The sequence below is a fragment of the Leuciscus leuciscus genome (genome assembly GCF_965113295.1).
Source record: "Leuciscus leuciscus genome assembly, chromosome: 3".
In the NCBI taxonomy this organism is placed as follows: Eukaryota; Metazoa; Chordata; class Actinopteri; order Cypriniformes; family Leuciscidae; genus Leuciscus; species Leuciscus leuciscus.
The window spans coordinates 47,659,131-47,678,319 of NC_138727.1; the positions used below are offsets into that span (position 1 = coordinate 47,659,131).

At 37.2% G+C, this 19,189-nt stretch overlaps 1 protein-coding gene and 1 long non-coding RNA gene across 8 annotated transcripts in view; one reads left to right on the plus strand and one right to left on the minus strand.

Annotated features, from left to right (window-relative positions):
- Positions 1–19,189, plus strand: part of inpp4b (inositol polyphosphate-4-phosphatase type II B) — a 175,585-nt gene that overhangs the window by 75,248 nt on the left and 81,148 nt on the right. For all 7 annotated transcript variants that reach the window (XM_082164272.1, XM_082164274.1, XM_082164273.1 and 4 more), the window contains 2 exons: positions 2,732–2,801; positions 17,811–17,958. In XM_082164272.1, the coding sequence (XP_082020398.1) occupies positions 2,732–2,801; positions 17,811–17,958 (218 nt within the window). The remainder of the gene's footprint in view (positions 1–2,731; positions 2,802–17,810; positions 17,959–19,189) is intronic.
- Positions 6,156–6,808, minus strand: LOC309494850. The gene is made up of 2 exons (XR_014204451.1): positions 6,558–6,808; positions 6,156–6,461 (listed from the first exon to the last, which is right to left on the minus strand). It is a non-coding gene; the product is annotated as an uncharacterized lncRNA (long non-coding RNA).

The following is a 19,189-nucleotide window of genomic DNA, read 5'->3' on the forward strand; positions in this document are numbered from 1 at the left end:
AGTCCTTAAAAAATGATTTATTTAAAAGAAAAAAATCTCCCTTTGCTTTAAACGTTGAGCATTGTAACTTTGCAGATGTTGTTTATGCTCAAACAGCAACATTACACACTAACTAAAGTTAGAAAAGTGAAATCATAATCAACCACTCCTTTAAGATTTAAATAGAGAATGCCTCATCATTTAAAGGTCTTTTCCTGAATTTGAATTGAGGTAGCAAACAAGACTCAGAATTTTTATTTGAATATAGGGAAGTTAATGTAAATTTATATACTAGTAATTTTTTACTTAAGATTGTCTGGATGGATGGATGGCCAGACAGACAGACAGACAGACAGACGGATGGATGGATGGATGGATGGATGGATGGATGGATGGATGAATGGACGGACCGACAGACCCAACGACTGATAGATATAGAGAGCCTAAGTCCCTCCCCTTCCGGTTGACCACCATGGGACCTTATTTCGGAAAAATATTGTATGGTAGTCAATGGCGAGAGACAACAAATATTTTGTTCTCGTTTGAATTGTGCCCTGAATTACACATATGATGTTTGTCAATTTAAAAGATACATTTTAAAGTCAGAAAGTCACAGTTTGATGTAAAACTGTTGAGGTATAAGACTGTGAAAATACGTAATTACAAAGACTACAAACCCAAAAGGCGCACATGTGACGTCATACCTTTTCTCTCAATGAATGAAGCTAACTTTACTGAAGCTAACGTCTGTCCTTTTTTTCTATAGTCTTACGTTATAAGACTTAAGTTATAATCGTAACATTAAGTCGTCATGCCTGAGTGTTTTGTACCAGACTGCACACATACGTACATAGGGTCTCATTCATGAAACACGAGCAGAACGAATTTTTGTGTAAATCGTGTGTAAAGTGGTTCTGGCGTAAATTTTCGGATTCATTAAAATGTTCGTATTTTCCAAATGTTAGTTGGTACGAAAGAAATCTACACCTGCTCCCAGCCACACGTAAATAGTGCGTTTGACATCCGAACGTTTTGCTCATTAATAAGGCTGCATTTTAATTCACCTTAATCAGGTACATATTTACACAGCATTTAAAAAAAATATTATATATAGTAATTACATACGGGTTTTCTTTTTACTTTTATTACGAGAGCCAGTAATAGCATCTGCAAACGGAACACAAGTCCGCAAGTCTTTTTTAATTTTTTTATATTCAAGCTGTTTATTCATTTTTAAGTCCGCAAGTCACAAGTGTTGCAGTCAAGCTTCATGTCGAACCATTTTCTTTTCACTTCTGGGACTGAAGTATTTATGAATGAAACTCCATTAACTGCATCTGCGAAGCATTTTTACCTAAAGCATTTAGGTAAAAGCATTATTACCTAAAAAATCCTTTTTTTTTAGGACCTGATACGCCACTATGTACGCTTGAAAATAAAATGTGGCGTTTTGAATGAACTTCTGATAATAAAACTTCAATTTCTGCATCTGAGAAATTTATCTTCTTCATTCGCTTTTGAGAAGATATATGAAATCCTTCGTTTCGTGTCATAATATAATGCCCATATATAGTTGTCAGTCGGTTTTAATGGGCGGGATTTATGGTAATTGAGAGAATGAACGTGCACGCGTGAATGAACGCGTCCCATTTACGACTGATTGGAATTCATTAACCCACACACATTTCACTATCAAATCTGACGTTTACGAAGTATTTGTGAATCAGGAGAAGAATTTTCGGGAATGTCTCTTTACGCGTAAATCACTCACATATTTACTCATATTTACGTATTTACGTATTTACGAATGTTTCATGAATGAGACCCATAGTGCGAGACGAGAGATGTAGTTCATTGAGCGATTTTCACATAAAACTAAATGTTACTCTTTTTGACTTTCATAATTATCTTTTAAATTGACAAACATCATATGTGTAATTCAGGGCACAGTTCAGAAGGAATAAAAAGATAAGTTGTCTCTCGCCATTGACTACCATGCATATTTTTTCAGAAATAAGGTCCCATGAGCTGGAAGTGGAGGGGAGGGACTTAGGCTCTCTATTCATTGAAGTTGTAAAATTGATTGCAAAATAAGGGCTTTTTGTGCTTTACTGTAACATGTGTCTGTCTATGTATTGGCTCAAAGCCGTTGTGGTTTTATTTGATCTGTGGGCTTCAGAAGTGATTCACTTTGTTCTTCAAGAGGGAATGTGGGTCAGGGCTGATGTATATTTGAGTAGGATCTGCCACAGAACATGACTGTTCATAAAACATGGACTGATCGCGTCTCTTGTTTTTTTTGTGTGTGTCTTTTTTTAAGCTTTATGCCAAGAACAGTCTGGAAACTCTCACAAGACCCATCCAAGGTCATGAGACCTAATGAGACGTGAAGACTCATCCGTCATCACACTAAACCCTGATGCAGGGGGTGCATTTCAAGTGATTAGGTCATAAGCGCTGTGGGTGATGTTGATGGAGGATCGTGTTTGTCTTGAGCTTTCGTGAGGGTCTCTTCTCCTGTATTGCTTACATTGGCGCTCTGGGACACTTGGAGAACTCCTCTATTATCTGAGCAGTGGTGCAGGTGACAGCTTGTCACTGTTCGTTCAGCTCATGAGACTGGGAGAGAGAGTCACGAGAGTCTCTGGTGTCGTTGGTCGTATTTAGAGTAGTAGTCATTATGTTGACATCTAATAATCAGTGACAAATGACCTTCAATCTCAAATGCACAATCTTGTTTTTTTTCCCACAGTGCACGCTGGTGTACGAGTCGTCGCATGGAACCATTAATGACAAGGATAACGGACCAATAATGAATTCTGGTGAGTTAAAAAATGCTTTATATTTTGTGGGTATGGCTTTTTGTGGTTTAATGGTTATAATACCTGAAGATAGAGACTAGAGAGTAATCTGCTAGCGCTCCCATTCAACTCGGTGGAAGTATGTGGTAATGGCAACTCGGTTTTGTTGCCAGATTGTTTTGAATCAATCACTTGATGGCATCACAAAAACACACATAATCCCAAACTCTTTGCTAGCAACATTTTAAGAGTCTACAGTGTCCGTGTGATTTAATTTTTTTTTGTATTTTAAAGAAATTAATACTTTTATTCAGCAAGGACGCATTAAATTGTTCAAAAGTGACAGTTAGACATTTATAATGTATTTCAAATAAATGCTGTTCTTTTGAAATTTATATTCATCAAAGCATTTTGCGACCATTTTTCCTGCCGGTGCGACCAAATATTTATTTAGGTCGCGCTGGCGCGACCACAACGTTGCCGAGCAGCGAATCCAAACAAAATGAAAGCGGAACGAAAATGCGCTACTCATTTATGCTTCAAGGATCGTTTATTAGTTCGGACCAATAATAGACAGCGCAGCGCCCAAGCGGGAAGGAAGTCGACCGGAAGTTGAAGCCGGCCGCGTGCCACCATCTTGTAGCAGAACTTCACCTGCTGTTAGCATCCCATTGACTCCCATTCATTTTGGCGTCACTTTGACAGCGAATAACTGAGGCGTTTAAAGACTCCATTTGTCCATTATTTATTTCTAAAGAAACACGAGGATGTATAAAATGCTCCATTACCTTGTAGCTTATGTTATGGCCCCGTAGAAGCAGTTTTTGTAAAAGTAGGCTAACGATTGCATCATAACCACGCGACTCTCTGTCGCACAGTAGAGAGATTACCGTACGGACAGGAGGAGAAGCTTGTGCGCAATCGGGGAGACGTGGAGGCAAAATGACAAAGTAATTAATCAGAATACTTAGCAAAAGTTTCTCCTGCTCCTAGCTCGTGGATACCTCCTACTCACGCTCTCCGTCTCTGCAAGATTCGGAAGGGAATGATTCAGATTTCTCATGCCACAGCCACTAGAAGACTGACGGGTTGCTCACGTCACATCTACGTCGTCATGCTCGGTTTGAGTCTGCGCGTCAGGAACGGAAGTCCTAAAAAATCGCTAAAAATGGGCTTCACTTGTCTCAATTGAGTTCCAATGAGATGGCTCTGTCCACTTCTTATACTGTCTATGGCAGCGCCCCGAACTTGCCAGTCGCGGGCCGATCTTGATCACGCGACACTGTTACTTGGAGATCCAGACTCTGGAGATCCAGTGAAGAAATCCATTGAATTCACCTCAGAATTAATAACATCATCGCTGCGAGATCCAGTGAGAAACAGTCCGATTAGGCGCAGAGTTCTCTGTTCTTAACCATAGATATCAGATCAAACAGCGCTGACGTGGAAACCAGGAGAAACACTTATAGAAGGCTTTCAGTCCACAAATCAGCAACATTCACCATGGATTTAGGCTAATGTAGGAACTCTAACCATAACTATGGTATTGTGACAGAAATAGTCAAACGCTTACGAGTACTACACATCTTTTTCCAGCACTTCAAAACTATAATATCTTATATAAATGTTATTTTTAATGTGATGACCAACACATTTTTTGTTCAACCTTCAAAGATTGTCCTAAAACTAAAAATGTTAAGATGTAGGAAAACTCTTATTTAAACACTTATTTAAAAAGAAATTATAATAATAAATTACCATTGTAAACAGTAGGATGTTATTGGCTATTTCACTCCCTAATATCATAATTTTTTTTCACTCGTTTTGCTTTTTAATTAATATTAAGACATTATGAATGATATAATTAAAGTTAATTTTATCTACAGCCTAAATTAAGCTTAGTGCTTTATTGTCAGCCACAGTGCTACCAGATATTTTCTGTAGAACTCAGTGGCTCCGGTGCTGCTGCCCTCAGATGTTAGTCTGAAGCCCTGTGAACTTAAAATAAAACTGCACATTGTAATATATGTACGTTAAGTCTATTTATTATTAAAGAATCTGTAAATAACATTACAGTTATTTTGAGCGAAATTTTAATAATTGCATTGCAAGCTGATTTAAGGTTTGCCCCTAAATTTTCTGCTTGCGCTCCTAAAATTTTCAGTCAGGGGCTACAGCGCTCCTAGTAAAAAAAGTTAGTCTGGAGCCCTACTGTTTCCACAGAAATATGAAGAAGCACAACTGTTTTCAGCATTGATAATAATAATCAGAAATGTTTCTTGAGCAGCAAAACCTATAATGATTTCTGAAGGATCATGTGACACTGAAGACTGGAGTAATGACACTGAAGACTGGAGTAATGATGCTGAAAATTCAGCTTTGATCACTGGGATAAATTATATTTCATAATATTTTTACATAGTAAACAGTTATTTTAAATTGTTATAAATTTCAAAAAAAATTCTGTATTTTTGATCAAATAAATGCTGACTTAGTGGGCATAAGAGACTTTATTCAAAAACATTTAAACATTTTACAGACTCTAAACTTTAGAGCTTACATTCTTAAAAACAAGGTTTATTTTGTGTTTTCACAGCGATGCCATAGAGGAACCATTTTGGGTTCCCTAAAGAACCTTTTTGTGAGCAGTTCTTAAAAGAACCAACATTTTAATAACATTTTGATAACCTTTTTCCAGGTTCAATAGGTGTTAAAGGTTTTTCATGGAACTACTGATCCAGGAAAGGACCTTTATTTTTAAGAGCAGTGCATAATTTAATGGAGTATTTCCAATTTATGTCATTAAAATGTATTTGAAGATGGCCATCAGTTGTGAACGGAAAAGCTTTTTGCAACCATCTACCATCAGCGGTTAACTGGGTCATGCTTACCAGCCAAACTATCATGATGTGATGTATACTTCCTATTGAAGTATTTTATTGCTCAGGTCTATAGTTCTTCACTTTCTTTCAAAGAGTTACTAAGAATTACAAAACGAGGCTGTTGTTGAAATGGGGTCAAACTATAGAGCTATAAATGAATGTGGATTGCAGCTCAGATCATTCAGGCTTCAGAGAATCTGATGAGAAATTCATGAGTTCATATTGAGTTCGTAGGCTTTTGTGTCTTGGTGGATTTGAGCAGTTTGTGATCTCTCCTGCAACTCGAGAGATGATGCATGAGGCAGGAGTAAACATCTCCCTTTGCTTGCTGTTTCATCTCATTACCGTCTAGTTTTGGTTAAGGTTGGTTATTACTCTTTCTAAAGCATGATGTAATTTGAGTTCACCTTCGTGTTTATTCCTAGAAGTTGAACCCTTATTTGTGTAATTGAAGCTAAAACATCTCATAACATAAACATTTTCTGAAGCACCATTATTTTAATTTTTTTTACTGAGCATTTGTGGACTCCCTTTTTTCAGGCCCAGTTTCCTATTCTAAGGAAGTTTAGTTGGAATAAATGGTGCTTTAATAAAGACTAAATATGCGATAAAAAATTGTGTCGTTTTAAAGGGATGGTTGATTATGATTTCACTTTTCTAACTTTAGTTAGTGTGTAATGTTGCTGTCTGAGCATAAACAACATCTGCAAAGTTACAATGCTCAAAGTTTAAAGCAAAGGGAGATATTTGCTTTTAAAGAAATCATTTTTTAAGGACTGCAACAAACGGCTGGTAGGGACTACATGACATTCCTCCCGGGTTAGTGACATCACTGTTAATCCTAAAAATGTTTATAAACCCCTCCCCTGGAACATAATTTATAGATTATCATGACAGAATAGCTAATCAATGACTAGAAGATAACTACACATAAGCTACATAAATTAATAAACTAAACATTCAGAAATGTCCTGTTGCATTCTACATGTTGTCACTTCTTCTTGAGTCTCTCCATCATTATCTGACTCCGGTTTGAACATAAAAGGCTAAAAGTTGTTGAAATTTTCAGTGCATTTCTGTGTGAGGTAAAAGGACACGAGCTCTTGAAGCTCCGCCCCCTGTGCCGGTAGCAACAGCTCATTTGCATTTAACCCCCTGAGGCCGGCGGTATCGCCGGCGATACCAGCTCGCTTTTTTTTATCAGTGTAAAAGAAACTCATAAATACTCTGTTGACTTTGATTTTACATAGGAGTTTCATACATCAATCGATTCTGTTAAATGTGTATTATTTTTGTGTATACTCACAATAAAAACAAATTGTTGTGCTTTTTGCCAAATAAAGAAAAATAAACACGAAGCGAGTTCTGCCTTCTCTCTGCCAGTGAAGTCCATTCTGAAACGCGTCCGAAAATGAACAATAACTCAGCGAATACTCAGTCAAACAGACACACAGGCATGAAGCTTGAATTCTCTTCTTTTAAATGAAGTAATTTATATAAAAAACTAATATTCTCATCTTGTGAAATCTGTATTAAAAGAGAGCGATTCCAGTCGAGCTCATTACAGCTCATTCAAATGTAATGTGACCCCGCCCACGGAGAGCACGCGCTATTCAAACGCAAATGATTGAGGCAATCCACGCAAACCTGTGAACGCCCCCATATCAGCTCGTGAAAACACAAGTTTATTCAGATCATTACTTGTTTACACCGTCTCGCAGCGCTGTGAGGAATAATAATAATGGAAAATGTACCTCAGAAGTGCGGGTATATCGAGGAGTGAGCTGAGGAATACTGTAGTACGTTTTTTTCCTTCTCACGTGAATCGGGTTTCTGTTTATGAATGAATGAACGGCAGAGATGCGCGCTGTTTACCACAGCTCGCAAAAAGACAGTTTAAATTTAAATCGCGTGTGTGAATGAATGATCTGCTTTTAGCAAACTATTTTGCTATACTGAGTAAAAATCGACTGAAATATGTTGAAATAAAATGTATTTGTATAAGCAACGTATTAAACTGCAAATTAACATTTATATTCCTTATAATAAAAACGAAAGACCTATGTTACAGACAAATAGGGTTGGGTATTGGTTGGGTTTTATCCGATACCAGTACCTACTCGGTATTTTTCAAACGGTTCCGGTGCTTAAACGGTTCTTAAACCGGTACTTAAGAAAACTAAACTGCACACACTTTATCAAAAAAATTATATCTGTGTGTGTTTTCTGAAAAAGATTTTCTGATTTCTGATTAAATTAAAAAATTGTGCTGAGGTAGCTGAAAACACTTAAGTTAAGATAAAAATGTTGTCTTCTAATATTATTTATATATATTATATATATATTATATATCAATTATATTACATATAATATATTATAGACTTTTACAAAACAGAGAAATATCTGACACTGAGCAGAAATATTTAACACACAAAGTATAGCCTCATATAAATATACTTGATATACTTCATCATACTTGATATGCAAGATTTGCAGTTGGCATTAAAATACTAGACTTACCCGAAGAGGAACACTGCAGCTGAACTTGAACTTTAGTCAAGAATGTCAGAGGTTTTGGGTTCTAATCCGCATGCGTAGTTTTTTTAAACCGATAATGCTCATCAGTTGTTGTATATCAAGCAGGGACACTTTGTGTGCATTATATGTTGTGATTTCACCAGAACGAATAGATATGAGGCGCCGTCTAGGGCTTAAATCGAACTTCATTCACGCACACATAAAACGCTTGCATACACATACTAAGTAGTCACACATACATGTATACCAGGGATGGAAATTAACTTTTTTGTCCACCGGCCACTGTGGCTGGTGGATTTCAAAATCTACCAGCCACTCAATGTTTTTACCAGCCACTTTCTTGTTTTTAACCGACAATGTGTAACTGCATGTGAAAATTAATACTACAAGATCTACAATACTTAAGCAGTTTATTTAATCTCAAGTCTCAATGAAATACTGACATTTTCTCTTTCTCTCTTATATATATTTCTCTTTTTTACCTGGATGTGGCATTTGAATGATTCGTGGTCTTTTATGGCTTCCAGTTTTAGGTTTTTAGTCCCAACAATGAAACTAGGGCTGGGCGATATGGACCAAAAGTCATATCCCGATTATTTAGGCTGAATATCGATATACGATATATATCCCGATATTTTTTCCGCAAAGTGAGAGCAAATGTTCAGTCAAAGTCAAAGCCAAATATGACATGTCACAAGTAGTTTTATTGAAACCGGCTATTTCCACACACACAAGTACTGTCCCCCTTTACTTAACATAAATTGTAAGAATATGACTAATAGTAAAGACTAGTACTAATAAATAAACATTATGCTAAAGCTATTAAATAGCAGTCCCAAACTAGTTTTTGTTAATACAATGTTGGTATGAGCCACTAGAGTCATTTAAAAATATTAAAAATAACACAAAGAAAAATAAAGTGGCATTTTTGGGGTTAATATGGAAACGACAGTTGCCATGGTGAATACACAATATTAACAATAACTGTTAATGAACCATGGAAACTGCTCCTGGTGAACAGAATGAAAATCATACCTGCATTACTTTTATTTTGTGTAATTTACAACGTAACGGCGTTGCATGCTCGTAGTTTCTTGTGCACTTTATATACAGTGAGGCGATACACAGCGCGCGCCGCCGCATTTGCGCGTGCAATTGAAGAGTGTGCGCTCCGAGCACAGGATAACGGCTGACGTGACAGGACAAGAAAGTCCGTTTTTCTGAGGTGAAAGACTTTATTTCAGCGTACACTTATGTCCTCCAAAAGTGTCCGCCGTCTGTGTGAAACAGTATATTTTTATTTACCTGCCACGGTGGCCGGTAGGTGAAGCGAGTTTACCCGCCACAACACAAAATCACCCGCATTTGGCTGGTGGCGGGTGCTAATTTCCATCCCTGATGTATACTGCTGAATACTCCAACTATATGAAATGCACAACGTCACATCTAAAGTCGCTCACGCACACACACACACAAACCGCGCACATACTCATCTGAGACGCGAGCACATCACACACACACACATAAACTCACGCACATACTCATCTGATACGCGAGCACACACACACACACACACACAAACTCGCGCACATGCTCATCTGAGACGCGAGCACACACACACACACAAACTCGCGCACATACTCATCTGAGACGCGAGCACGCACACACAAACTCTCCAAGCACATACTCTTATATATACGGCGCCTCATAAATAGATCGATCTCTGCAACGTATTGAAGCGCGCGTCCGAGTGCGGTGTGCGCGAGCCACAAGAGAAAATAATTTTCAGCGCTAGATCGTCTCATTTAACAAACGAACGAAATGAATGCTCTGCTGGTTAACTGGAGATGTTTTGTTATTGGATCATTCGTGCCGCGAGATGTTTTATAGGGGGCGGTGAAAAAAGTCAGGCACCGAAATCAGGCACCGAAAGTTTCGTTCTTATTCGGTCTGGTTACTACCGTTTACGTCGGAACCGGTTCCCTATTGGAACCGGGTTTCGGTACCCAACCCTACAGACAAATGAAAGACAACATTTCATTGATTAGTTTTGGATAGATTACACATTTTTACTGTAAAATATCTGCCACCTCAAATAAGCTTTTGTTTGCCAATTTTTGCTAATATGTTAAATATAGTATGTTTTGTCAATGTAGGCTATATTCGAAGTAATGAATCCTTAACTTTGAAATATGTATGATAAAATGTATACTTTAGTTTTTACAAAGAAAGATTACACTTCAATTGTTGTTGTAATTGTAACCTTTTTAATAAAAATATATATTTTTACAAGGTAGATGTAAACAAATTTTAAAAGGTAAATATAAGCCTTTTCTTTAAATAATTTTTATTGTGTTTTATTGTTGACAAATTTGGGGAGAGGATACATATTCCAAAACTGAAAATACAGTATGAGAATTAACTGCACAATTACTAGACATGTTTTCCTTGGATATTATACAATTTGCAAGCAAAATTTGTAAAAAAAAAAAAAAAAAAAATGGACGCTTCCAACTGTGAACCAATTTGGTAGAATATATATATATTGCTCTTGCATTCTTTCTTGTGGCTATAGGTGACACACCTGAATGAATGGCTCATTAAGTATGCGGGCCCCATTGTCTCCTCAGGTGTGAACCACTACATATGCATGATGCTGTTGAATGGTTGACGCCCCTTGCGCATATTGCCTTTACAAACAAAAAGTGTTTTACAAGATTTAAATCAATGTATTGTGGTATGTGAATGGATAAGGGCAGGATGCATTAGTCAAAAGTCTTATTGTCACATATTTAGTATGTGTTTTGTGGCCTTATTTCAGAAACTTTAGTTTTTAGTTTTTTTCAATAACCATGCATAAACATTATTCTCTCAAAAATACAAACATGTACATGCATGTTGCTCACATATTATGGTAGCCCTGTTTGTGCTAAATAGAGTGTAATTATACCTTTGCCATTAATATGTTTATAAGCAACTGAAAAAAGCACAAATGTCAGGGCATGTCAGAACATCTCAAGGACCCCAAAAACACCTTAGACCCCAGAGGGTTAAAGGGACAGACACAAAAACGATGCATTTTTGCTCACCCTCAAAAAGTGACAATTTTTATATGTTATATAAAAATATCTGTGGGGTATTTTGAGCTAAAACCTCACATACACACTCTGGGGACATCAAAGCCTTATTTTACATCTTGTGAAAAGGGCATTATACCACCCCTTTAATTTAGCATTTTTATTTAGTCTTGGGTCTAATTATGTGGGTGAGTAATTAAATAATCAGTAATGGAAACGTTTAGGAATGGTTAAGTAGAATCGGAAGCAGAATTGTTCAATTCCGTTTGGATTGCCATGCATATTGTTGGGATTGTGGAGTGTATTGTACGGCGTCTGATTGCTGAACGGTGTGATTGCTTATCTTAAATAACTGCCAGCAGCTCATTAGCTTAATTACCTCAGGTAACGCATCAGGATAAACAGTATTGGGGGAAATCACCAAAAAAATGCTTTAATGCCATTTCAATGTAGTCAGTGTACATTTGTTTTGCACAGTAAAGAAAAGAGAGTTTGAATCGTTTTGGCACTTTATTTGTGAGTGAATAAACCCGAAGTCTCTGAAAGTTCCCTGAGAAACAAACTCTGTAGAAGGTCATTTCTTTATTTATGAGCTGCTGTGATGTGATGGATGGATGCGATGCCGGGAACGGCAGACGGGTCTCTCTAGAAGTCCAGGGTGTTCGGTGTTATCTTCGTATCTGATGTTTTGCAGTGTTTATTTGCTGGTGCTGTAACCGTATTGAATGTCATTGCGGCGTTGTGGATGGCTGTTGTGTTAGTCACGCAGCTTCTTGTCAAAATATGTTAGTCTCTGCTGCTTCTGAAAGACTGACTAATGAAATTTGTCCCCGTCACCCCAACCCCTGGACATCCGCTGTGCTTCAACACTAACGCAACACAAAGTCATTTCCCTAAGAGCTTGAGCAGACAGAGATGCTGCGATCCGATTGGCCGTCGGATTAGAGGTCAGAGGTTAATCCTCCACAGTGCTGGATGAGGGAGTTTGCGTTCAGTTCTCCTCCTCTCGAGGTCACGCATCCATCTGTCTCTGTCTTCACTCGACATCATCAGCGAACTACCTTTCTGTACTTTCTGCTTCCATTAAAGACAGCTCTCACAATGTTATGTTGGTCAAAAATATATTTTTTAAGAAAAAAGGAAATATATATGTACATTTTCAGTGGGGTCCAAAAGCCTTTGGTTTTTTTTAATACAACATTTTTCTTTAGTTAAAAAGTTATAAATGAGCAGTGTGTGTGTGTGATTTGTATTATATATAATGTATTTTAATAATAATAATAATACAGTGTAGTAAGCTTAAGTTACATTAGTGAAAAGAATAATACTTGCTTTGTTTTTTTTACATAAATGAAAGACAAATATCTGTTTGATCATATTACTTATGAAGACTTGGCCAACATAGTTGAGAAATGGTGTGAGATTATTTGCTTTAGACAGGGTCCAAATGATGTCACTTCATGGGTGTCACAATTTTAAGTTTATTGTTCTCTTTTATAATGAAGAAACCTTTCTTTAAAATTAGTTATAATAATACGTTTATTTTATATAGTTTCTGCAAACTCAAGGTCACTTTACAATATCATAACAAAGAAACATGACAGCAGACAAAGAAACAAAGAAACATTGCAGATAAACTAAGGTAGATAACATAAACTGAGGTGAGTAATGTGGAAAGATTTCTTCTTATATGTGAGGACACTATTATATAGCTTATTTATTGTTGTGTTGGGTAAGCCAGAGAAAAGAGAATTACAGTAGTCAAGCGTGAACTAGGGTCTCAGCGTCATTGACATTTAAAAATGGACATAAGCGAGCGATATTACGGAGGTGAAAGAAGGCAGACTTAGTGAGGAAATGTGATGAAGGAAGGAGAGAGAAGAATTAAAGATTATACCCAGGTGTTTAACAGTGGTGGAAGGTCAAACCAAGACCTCAGCAATAATAACATTGAAACACAGAAACGGGATGTAATTTGAGGTGAACCAACAAGAAGTATATCTGTTTTATCAGTGTTCAGTTGAAATAGAAAATGACTGGTCATTTAAGCATTTATATCATCAATACAAGTCGATATGGAGTTGGTGGGGAAAGGAGCATTGCGTTGAGAACCGATGTAAGACGTCATCTGCGTAGCAATGGAAGGTAAAGCCATGATGACGGATAATGCTACCTAGTCAAAGCATGTAGATTATGAAGAGTAAAGGTCCAAGAACAGAACCCTGGGGAACACAATGTGAGACAGAGGCAGTAGTCGACTTAGTCTGGCTGATAGAGATGTAATGCTGACAGTCAGACAGGTTGGAAGTGAACCAAGATAGGGCAGTTTCAGAGATACCAAGAGCAGAGAGTTGTGAAATGAGAGTACTGTGAGAGATTGTGTAAAATGCAGAGGAAAGGTCTAACAGAATTAAAATGCAGATGGAGCCTAATTTCAACGTTTACTAATACATTTTTAAATCTAAAGTTGTGTTTGTTAACTCTAATTAATGCAGTGTAAACTTACATGAACAAACAATGAACAATCAGATTTTTTTATTAACTATTATTAACAAAGAATAATCAGGGATGTGATTTTTCCGGATTAATCCGGAATGTTTCGACTGTTAACGCAATTAACGCAGCATCTGTTATTTTTTGTCATCCTTTGGCTAGTGTTACATGATCCCGCTCTTATTCATGCGAATGCTTTAAACCAATGCGTGACAAGTCAAAAGAGAGCGCGCTGCCTGTGAATGTCCTGACTGAAAGACGCGCGCCAGTATCATGCGCATGCACAGACCGCGCGCCAGAATACAGTTCTCTTTCGCGCTTGAACGAACAATAACACACACAATTATGCCAAAATGTCGTTTGTCGAGTATCTTCATAACATAAGAGCAGTCTTATGATGGACATAAAGAGTTGTGACTCGTGAGAGAATGAGGCGCGTGTGAGATCCGTGTATCTGTCAACAGCGGCTGCTCTTAAAGGACCAGCATCCAATAATACTCTGTCAGTAAAGTTAATCAAAGAACAGAGAAAATTACTCACTGCTCTTGACTAAAGAACTTGTGTAGCTTTAATAAGGATTAGTCTATATATAATTTATAATTTATAATTTATGCAGCGCAGACTGTTTGATTTATCCAATTTCTGTATGTCCTACCTGTTAGACAGGAAGGGCACAGGTAAATATGACATTTATTATGGGTTTATGTGAGGATTGTTTGAAGTTCACTTAAATTAAAAGCTGTTATATTTTTTGAAGCCTAATAAATGTTTTTTTTAAAATTGATAGCTTTCAGTAATGATGGAATCACTGTAATGTTGGATGGCTATAATTAATGTTTAAAGGGGGGTTGTTGTTTTTTTTATTCAAATAAGTTGTTGTCATGTGTCATAAAAAGTTGGATGTTGCACATTTAGCAGTATAGGTTTGGTAAAAAGATATTATTTTTTAAAATTCAAATAAGTTATTGTCATTGTTGTTATAATTATTATTACTACTATTATTATATGTTGATGGCGCAGTGGATTAGACACTTGGCTTTGATTTCCACTGCGACACATCCACCAAATAAGTTGTCATTTGTCATCCTGTACAAAAAAAGTTGCATGTTGCACATCTAGCTGTAAAATAAATTAAAATGTATTTTTTTGTTCAAATAAGTTGTTATGGGTCCTGCTTTACTATCCATAGATCCGCCACCAGTTTGATCGGCGTGTGGGGGGGGGTCTCAGTATATTTTCCTGCTTTTTTGTCCTTAGCCAATCACATGCCTGAATAATAAATACATTAAAAAAATACATTGTTCATTGTGAGTTAATGTTAACAAATGTATTAACAAATTGTACCTTATTGTAAAGTGTTACCAAAATAGGTTAATTAAAAATATTGTTAATGCAATAAATTATTTCAACATCGTAACATATAATTGCAATTAATAGATACGTACAGGGACAACAGTAAAGACTCATTTAACCCTCTGAGGTCTGAGCTGTTTTCTGGGCGCTGGAGGTGTTCTGACATGCTCTGACATTTGTGTTTTTTTCTGTTACTAGTGACATTTTCATGGCTAAAGTCTAATTACACTGTATTTAGCACAAACTCTGCTACAATAATATATCAGCAGCATGTGTGTAAAAGTTTGTAGTTTTGAGATAATGACATTTATGCGTGGTTTGTGAAAATACAAAAAAAAATTCTCACTGAAATAAGGCCATGAAACCCATACTGATTATTTCTTCACAAGACTTTTGAAAATTGTATGACATAGCCTAGAATATTTTCTCCAAAACTATGTGAAAATCACCCTGACTGCTCATTCAGATAAGACAATATATTGATTTAAAATTTCTAAGACGTGTTTTGTGTGACAAAGCCATATGCGAAGAGGCGTGATCATCTCATTAATATGTGAGCCTTTAACACCTGAGAAAGACAAAGACACTCCCCTAACTGCCCTATTAGGAGCGATCAGGCCCTGTCATTCAGAGCAACCTTGCACAAAGAATGAGGAGATTTAAAAAAGAATGGCTTTTAGATTGTTTGGATTTATTTACAACACAACACAATCAAAAAATACAAATGACAAAAGAGCACATTGAAAACAATGATCCAAAGACAGAGACCTTTGTGCCATTCCTAAAAACATTGTACATACCTTTAATTTCCAAGGTGTTTGATTTTCACTTTACCATGTTCATGTACAGAGACTCATGTGAATGTTGAAGTCAGCAGGACTCAGTTGCATCTGGTCCCTGAAAGAAAAAAAAAAAGAAAAAACTGTGAACATACTGATATCAAGAGAAACTATAGGGCTGCACGATTTTGGGAATAGATTTTAGATTTTTCTGGTTAAAATTTCTTTTTAAAATTCACAGAATACACACACACACACGTTTCCAACAATATATAATGAACACCGCGCTCCAAAATATGATACATTAAAACCCACAGCGCGCTCCAAAATATGATACATTCAAACGCCATCGCACTCCAAAATATTAAACATTATGGTTATACATATCTATGTTTGAGCAGATATCCACAAACAGTATTTAACAGGAAACACGGGTCTAAATAGTATAATATTCACCATATATCTTGCAACAGTTCAACTGCAATGTGAAGTTTATGCAACAATACCATAAACTAATAAGTAAGAATTTCTTACCTTACATCTTTCTTGTCTTCAAATCGCGTTCTTCTTCTTCTGAGGTAAATCCAATATAAGCTCAGACGTGTCTTCCAAACTCGACGAAAAGCAGAGACTTGTGAAGTTTTTTGGTGTTTTGTGTTTGAGGTAACGAGGGCGTTCACGTTCCATGTGGAGATTTGCATGTGAATCTCTTTTGCGCGAGTGGGCGTGTCGAATTAAAAAGTAATTAGCAAGCGTTTGAGAAGCTGGACATCCTGTTGGTTTTATACAAATTACTTAAACAGAGAATATTTGTTTTCAGTTTGAATCCGATCATTTAAAAGTACACACTTAAATGTGTATAAAGGTATATGGCTCATAAATGTGTGAGAAGTATTCGCTGAGTTTTGTTTCAGTTTATAGACGTGCTCAAGAAAAAAAAGTTCACGCGACGGAGAGGCAGAACGCACACCCTGTTTATTTTCTTTATTTTACAAAAGCACAATGTTTTGATTTGATTGTAAGTGGACACATACAAAAGTAGAAATATCACAGATTATTTTTTTATATTTCTTTTTTCTGTATAACCATAAATGACGGAGTAATTTAAGTTTATGTTGCTGCTATGTGAAAAAAATCCGGCAAAACGCGTCGGCGCGCTTCTCGACCTCAGAGGGTTAAAATTAGCTACGTAGGTTCATTTTATGTTAGTTCTATTTTTCTTACTGTTTAGCCATTTTTTTCCAGTGCATATACCAGCATTATGCATCAAAACCCCTTGTTTAAGCTCTAACTGGAGTTAGACCTTTCCCCCCTGTGTATTTTATAGGAATCTCATGCTTCAACTACGACAATCAAAAATGGTCAAAATTTAAGCAACTCTAGCATTAGGAAAAGTGTAGAATAAATGCTTGTGTGACACTTGCAGATTTCCACTCAGGTGTGTGGCCTGCTCCGTCGACTCGCTTGTGGAGCGAAGCGTTGACGAGAAACATGATTTCATGCTAAATGAAACAACTTCTTCTAGTGCTTCCTCATCTCTGATAAAAGCATTATCAGTTTGTACAATTAAAAAACTTCAGATCTAAGCCATCGCAAGTTACCACTGGTGTTCCCCAAGGCTCAGTCTTGGGCCCTCTTTTATTTATTATTTATTTACTACCCCTTGGACACATTTTTAGGAAGTAAAAATGCTTTACCTGTCTTACCTGTCTTCCATGCCTCCTTCTTTTTTTCCTCCATTTTCTCTGTCCAGCTGCTTAGCTGAAGTCAGTGGCTTTATGTAAGGAATAGGCTGAAATTGAAGTCGTTATTCACTGTACTTTGCCAAAATGATCATATGTAAATACATCTGTAATACACCTAATCTCTCTCTCTCTCTCTCTCTCTCTCTCTCTCTCTCTCCATCAGTGTTTAAGAATGCGGTGTGTAAGGTGTACAGGTTTCAGACGGTGGACAGTAAATGGATGTTGGTGCGGGAACAGATGGCGGAGTGCACACTGTCCTTCAGCGTCCCGAAGCAGCTCATCGCCCTCTACATTCAGGAGGACACCTGCAGGTAAGATTCAGACCGATGAGAGGACGGCTAGGAAACAGGACATTGAAGGAGGCAAGATCATTAAAGCGGCACCAAGAGTTTTACACCCAACGGAATAAGTATTGGGTGATATATCGGGAGTGAAAGGGCCTACTGTATAAACGTTTGTTCTAGATGTTCAATGCAGTGTCTTGTGTGAAGAGCCGCCTTCACTGTAAATATGAGTACTTGAGTGTTACTGTGAAATTCATGTGCCAGATGCTTTTAAGCAACAGTGTATTCAAGATGCATGTTTCGTCATTTTGTTTGCTCAGTAAGAATCAAACCTACTGTATGACCTTGCGTCTCTAGCGTCATGCTTGAACTACAGGAACAACTTGTACTTGCATTTTAATAGTGGCATTTTTAGCATTTGCAGTGCATGTGTAAATCATATGAATGTCCTACTGCAAACAACATGGCGGCTGAAGTGTCGCGAATGCTTTGTCTCGTAAGATCCCTGGTGATTCCCACTCCTAGAAGAACGGGTTGAAGTGAAGGTTGGGCGAAGCTGGAATTGTTTGGAAGAAGGAGTGCAACACAAAAGGCAGTAGGAGTGAGATGCCGTGTGCATGTCGAGCGAGGGTTTATTTCAGAGATGGAAATGGCTGTTTTAGAGCTATACTTAGCCTGCACTAAATTATTCAAGGATGTTTAACACTTCAAAGGAGAGCGCCTGTCCTCTCTCTCGGAAACTCAACCACCTCTCCCTCTCTTGCTTTTCTTTCATTTTACCTTTGCTTTCTCTCCTCCCTCTGTCTCATTGTGGGAGCGCTGTTACCTGAGCGTAAAAGAGAAAATCTAAAAGAGAATTGAGCCGCGTGGAATCGCGAGGTGAAAAGAACAAGGGCGCATCGCAGGAAACGGCACTTTTTAAAGCACAGCAGTCAATAATACACTCTGACGCAGAGCATAGATGTTCTTTTTAAAGAACACAGCTCCTATGCAGTTCAATCAGATGAATGTGTGATTACACACCTTGATGAAAATCTCTGAAAGAAAGTGGAAAGTGTCGTTGCATGTCAGATCAATGCTGCAGAACTAGCATGTCTTCAGATGGTGCAGCAAGAGATGTTTTGCCATTTATGATTATTTTATTGACAGGTGATGATAGGAAGTGACATGACCACCACAGCTCACTGTCCATGAGTGCTTGGATGTGTGATCAGAACTAAATCGAGAAAACCTTTTTTATTCCATTATATATTTTATA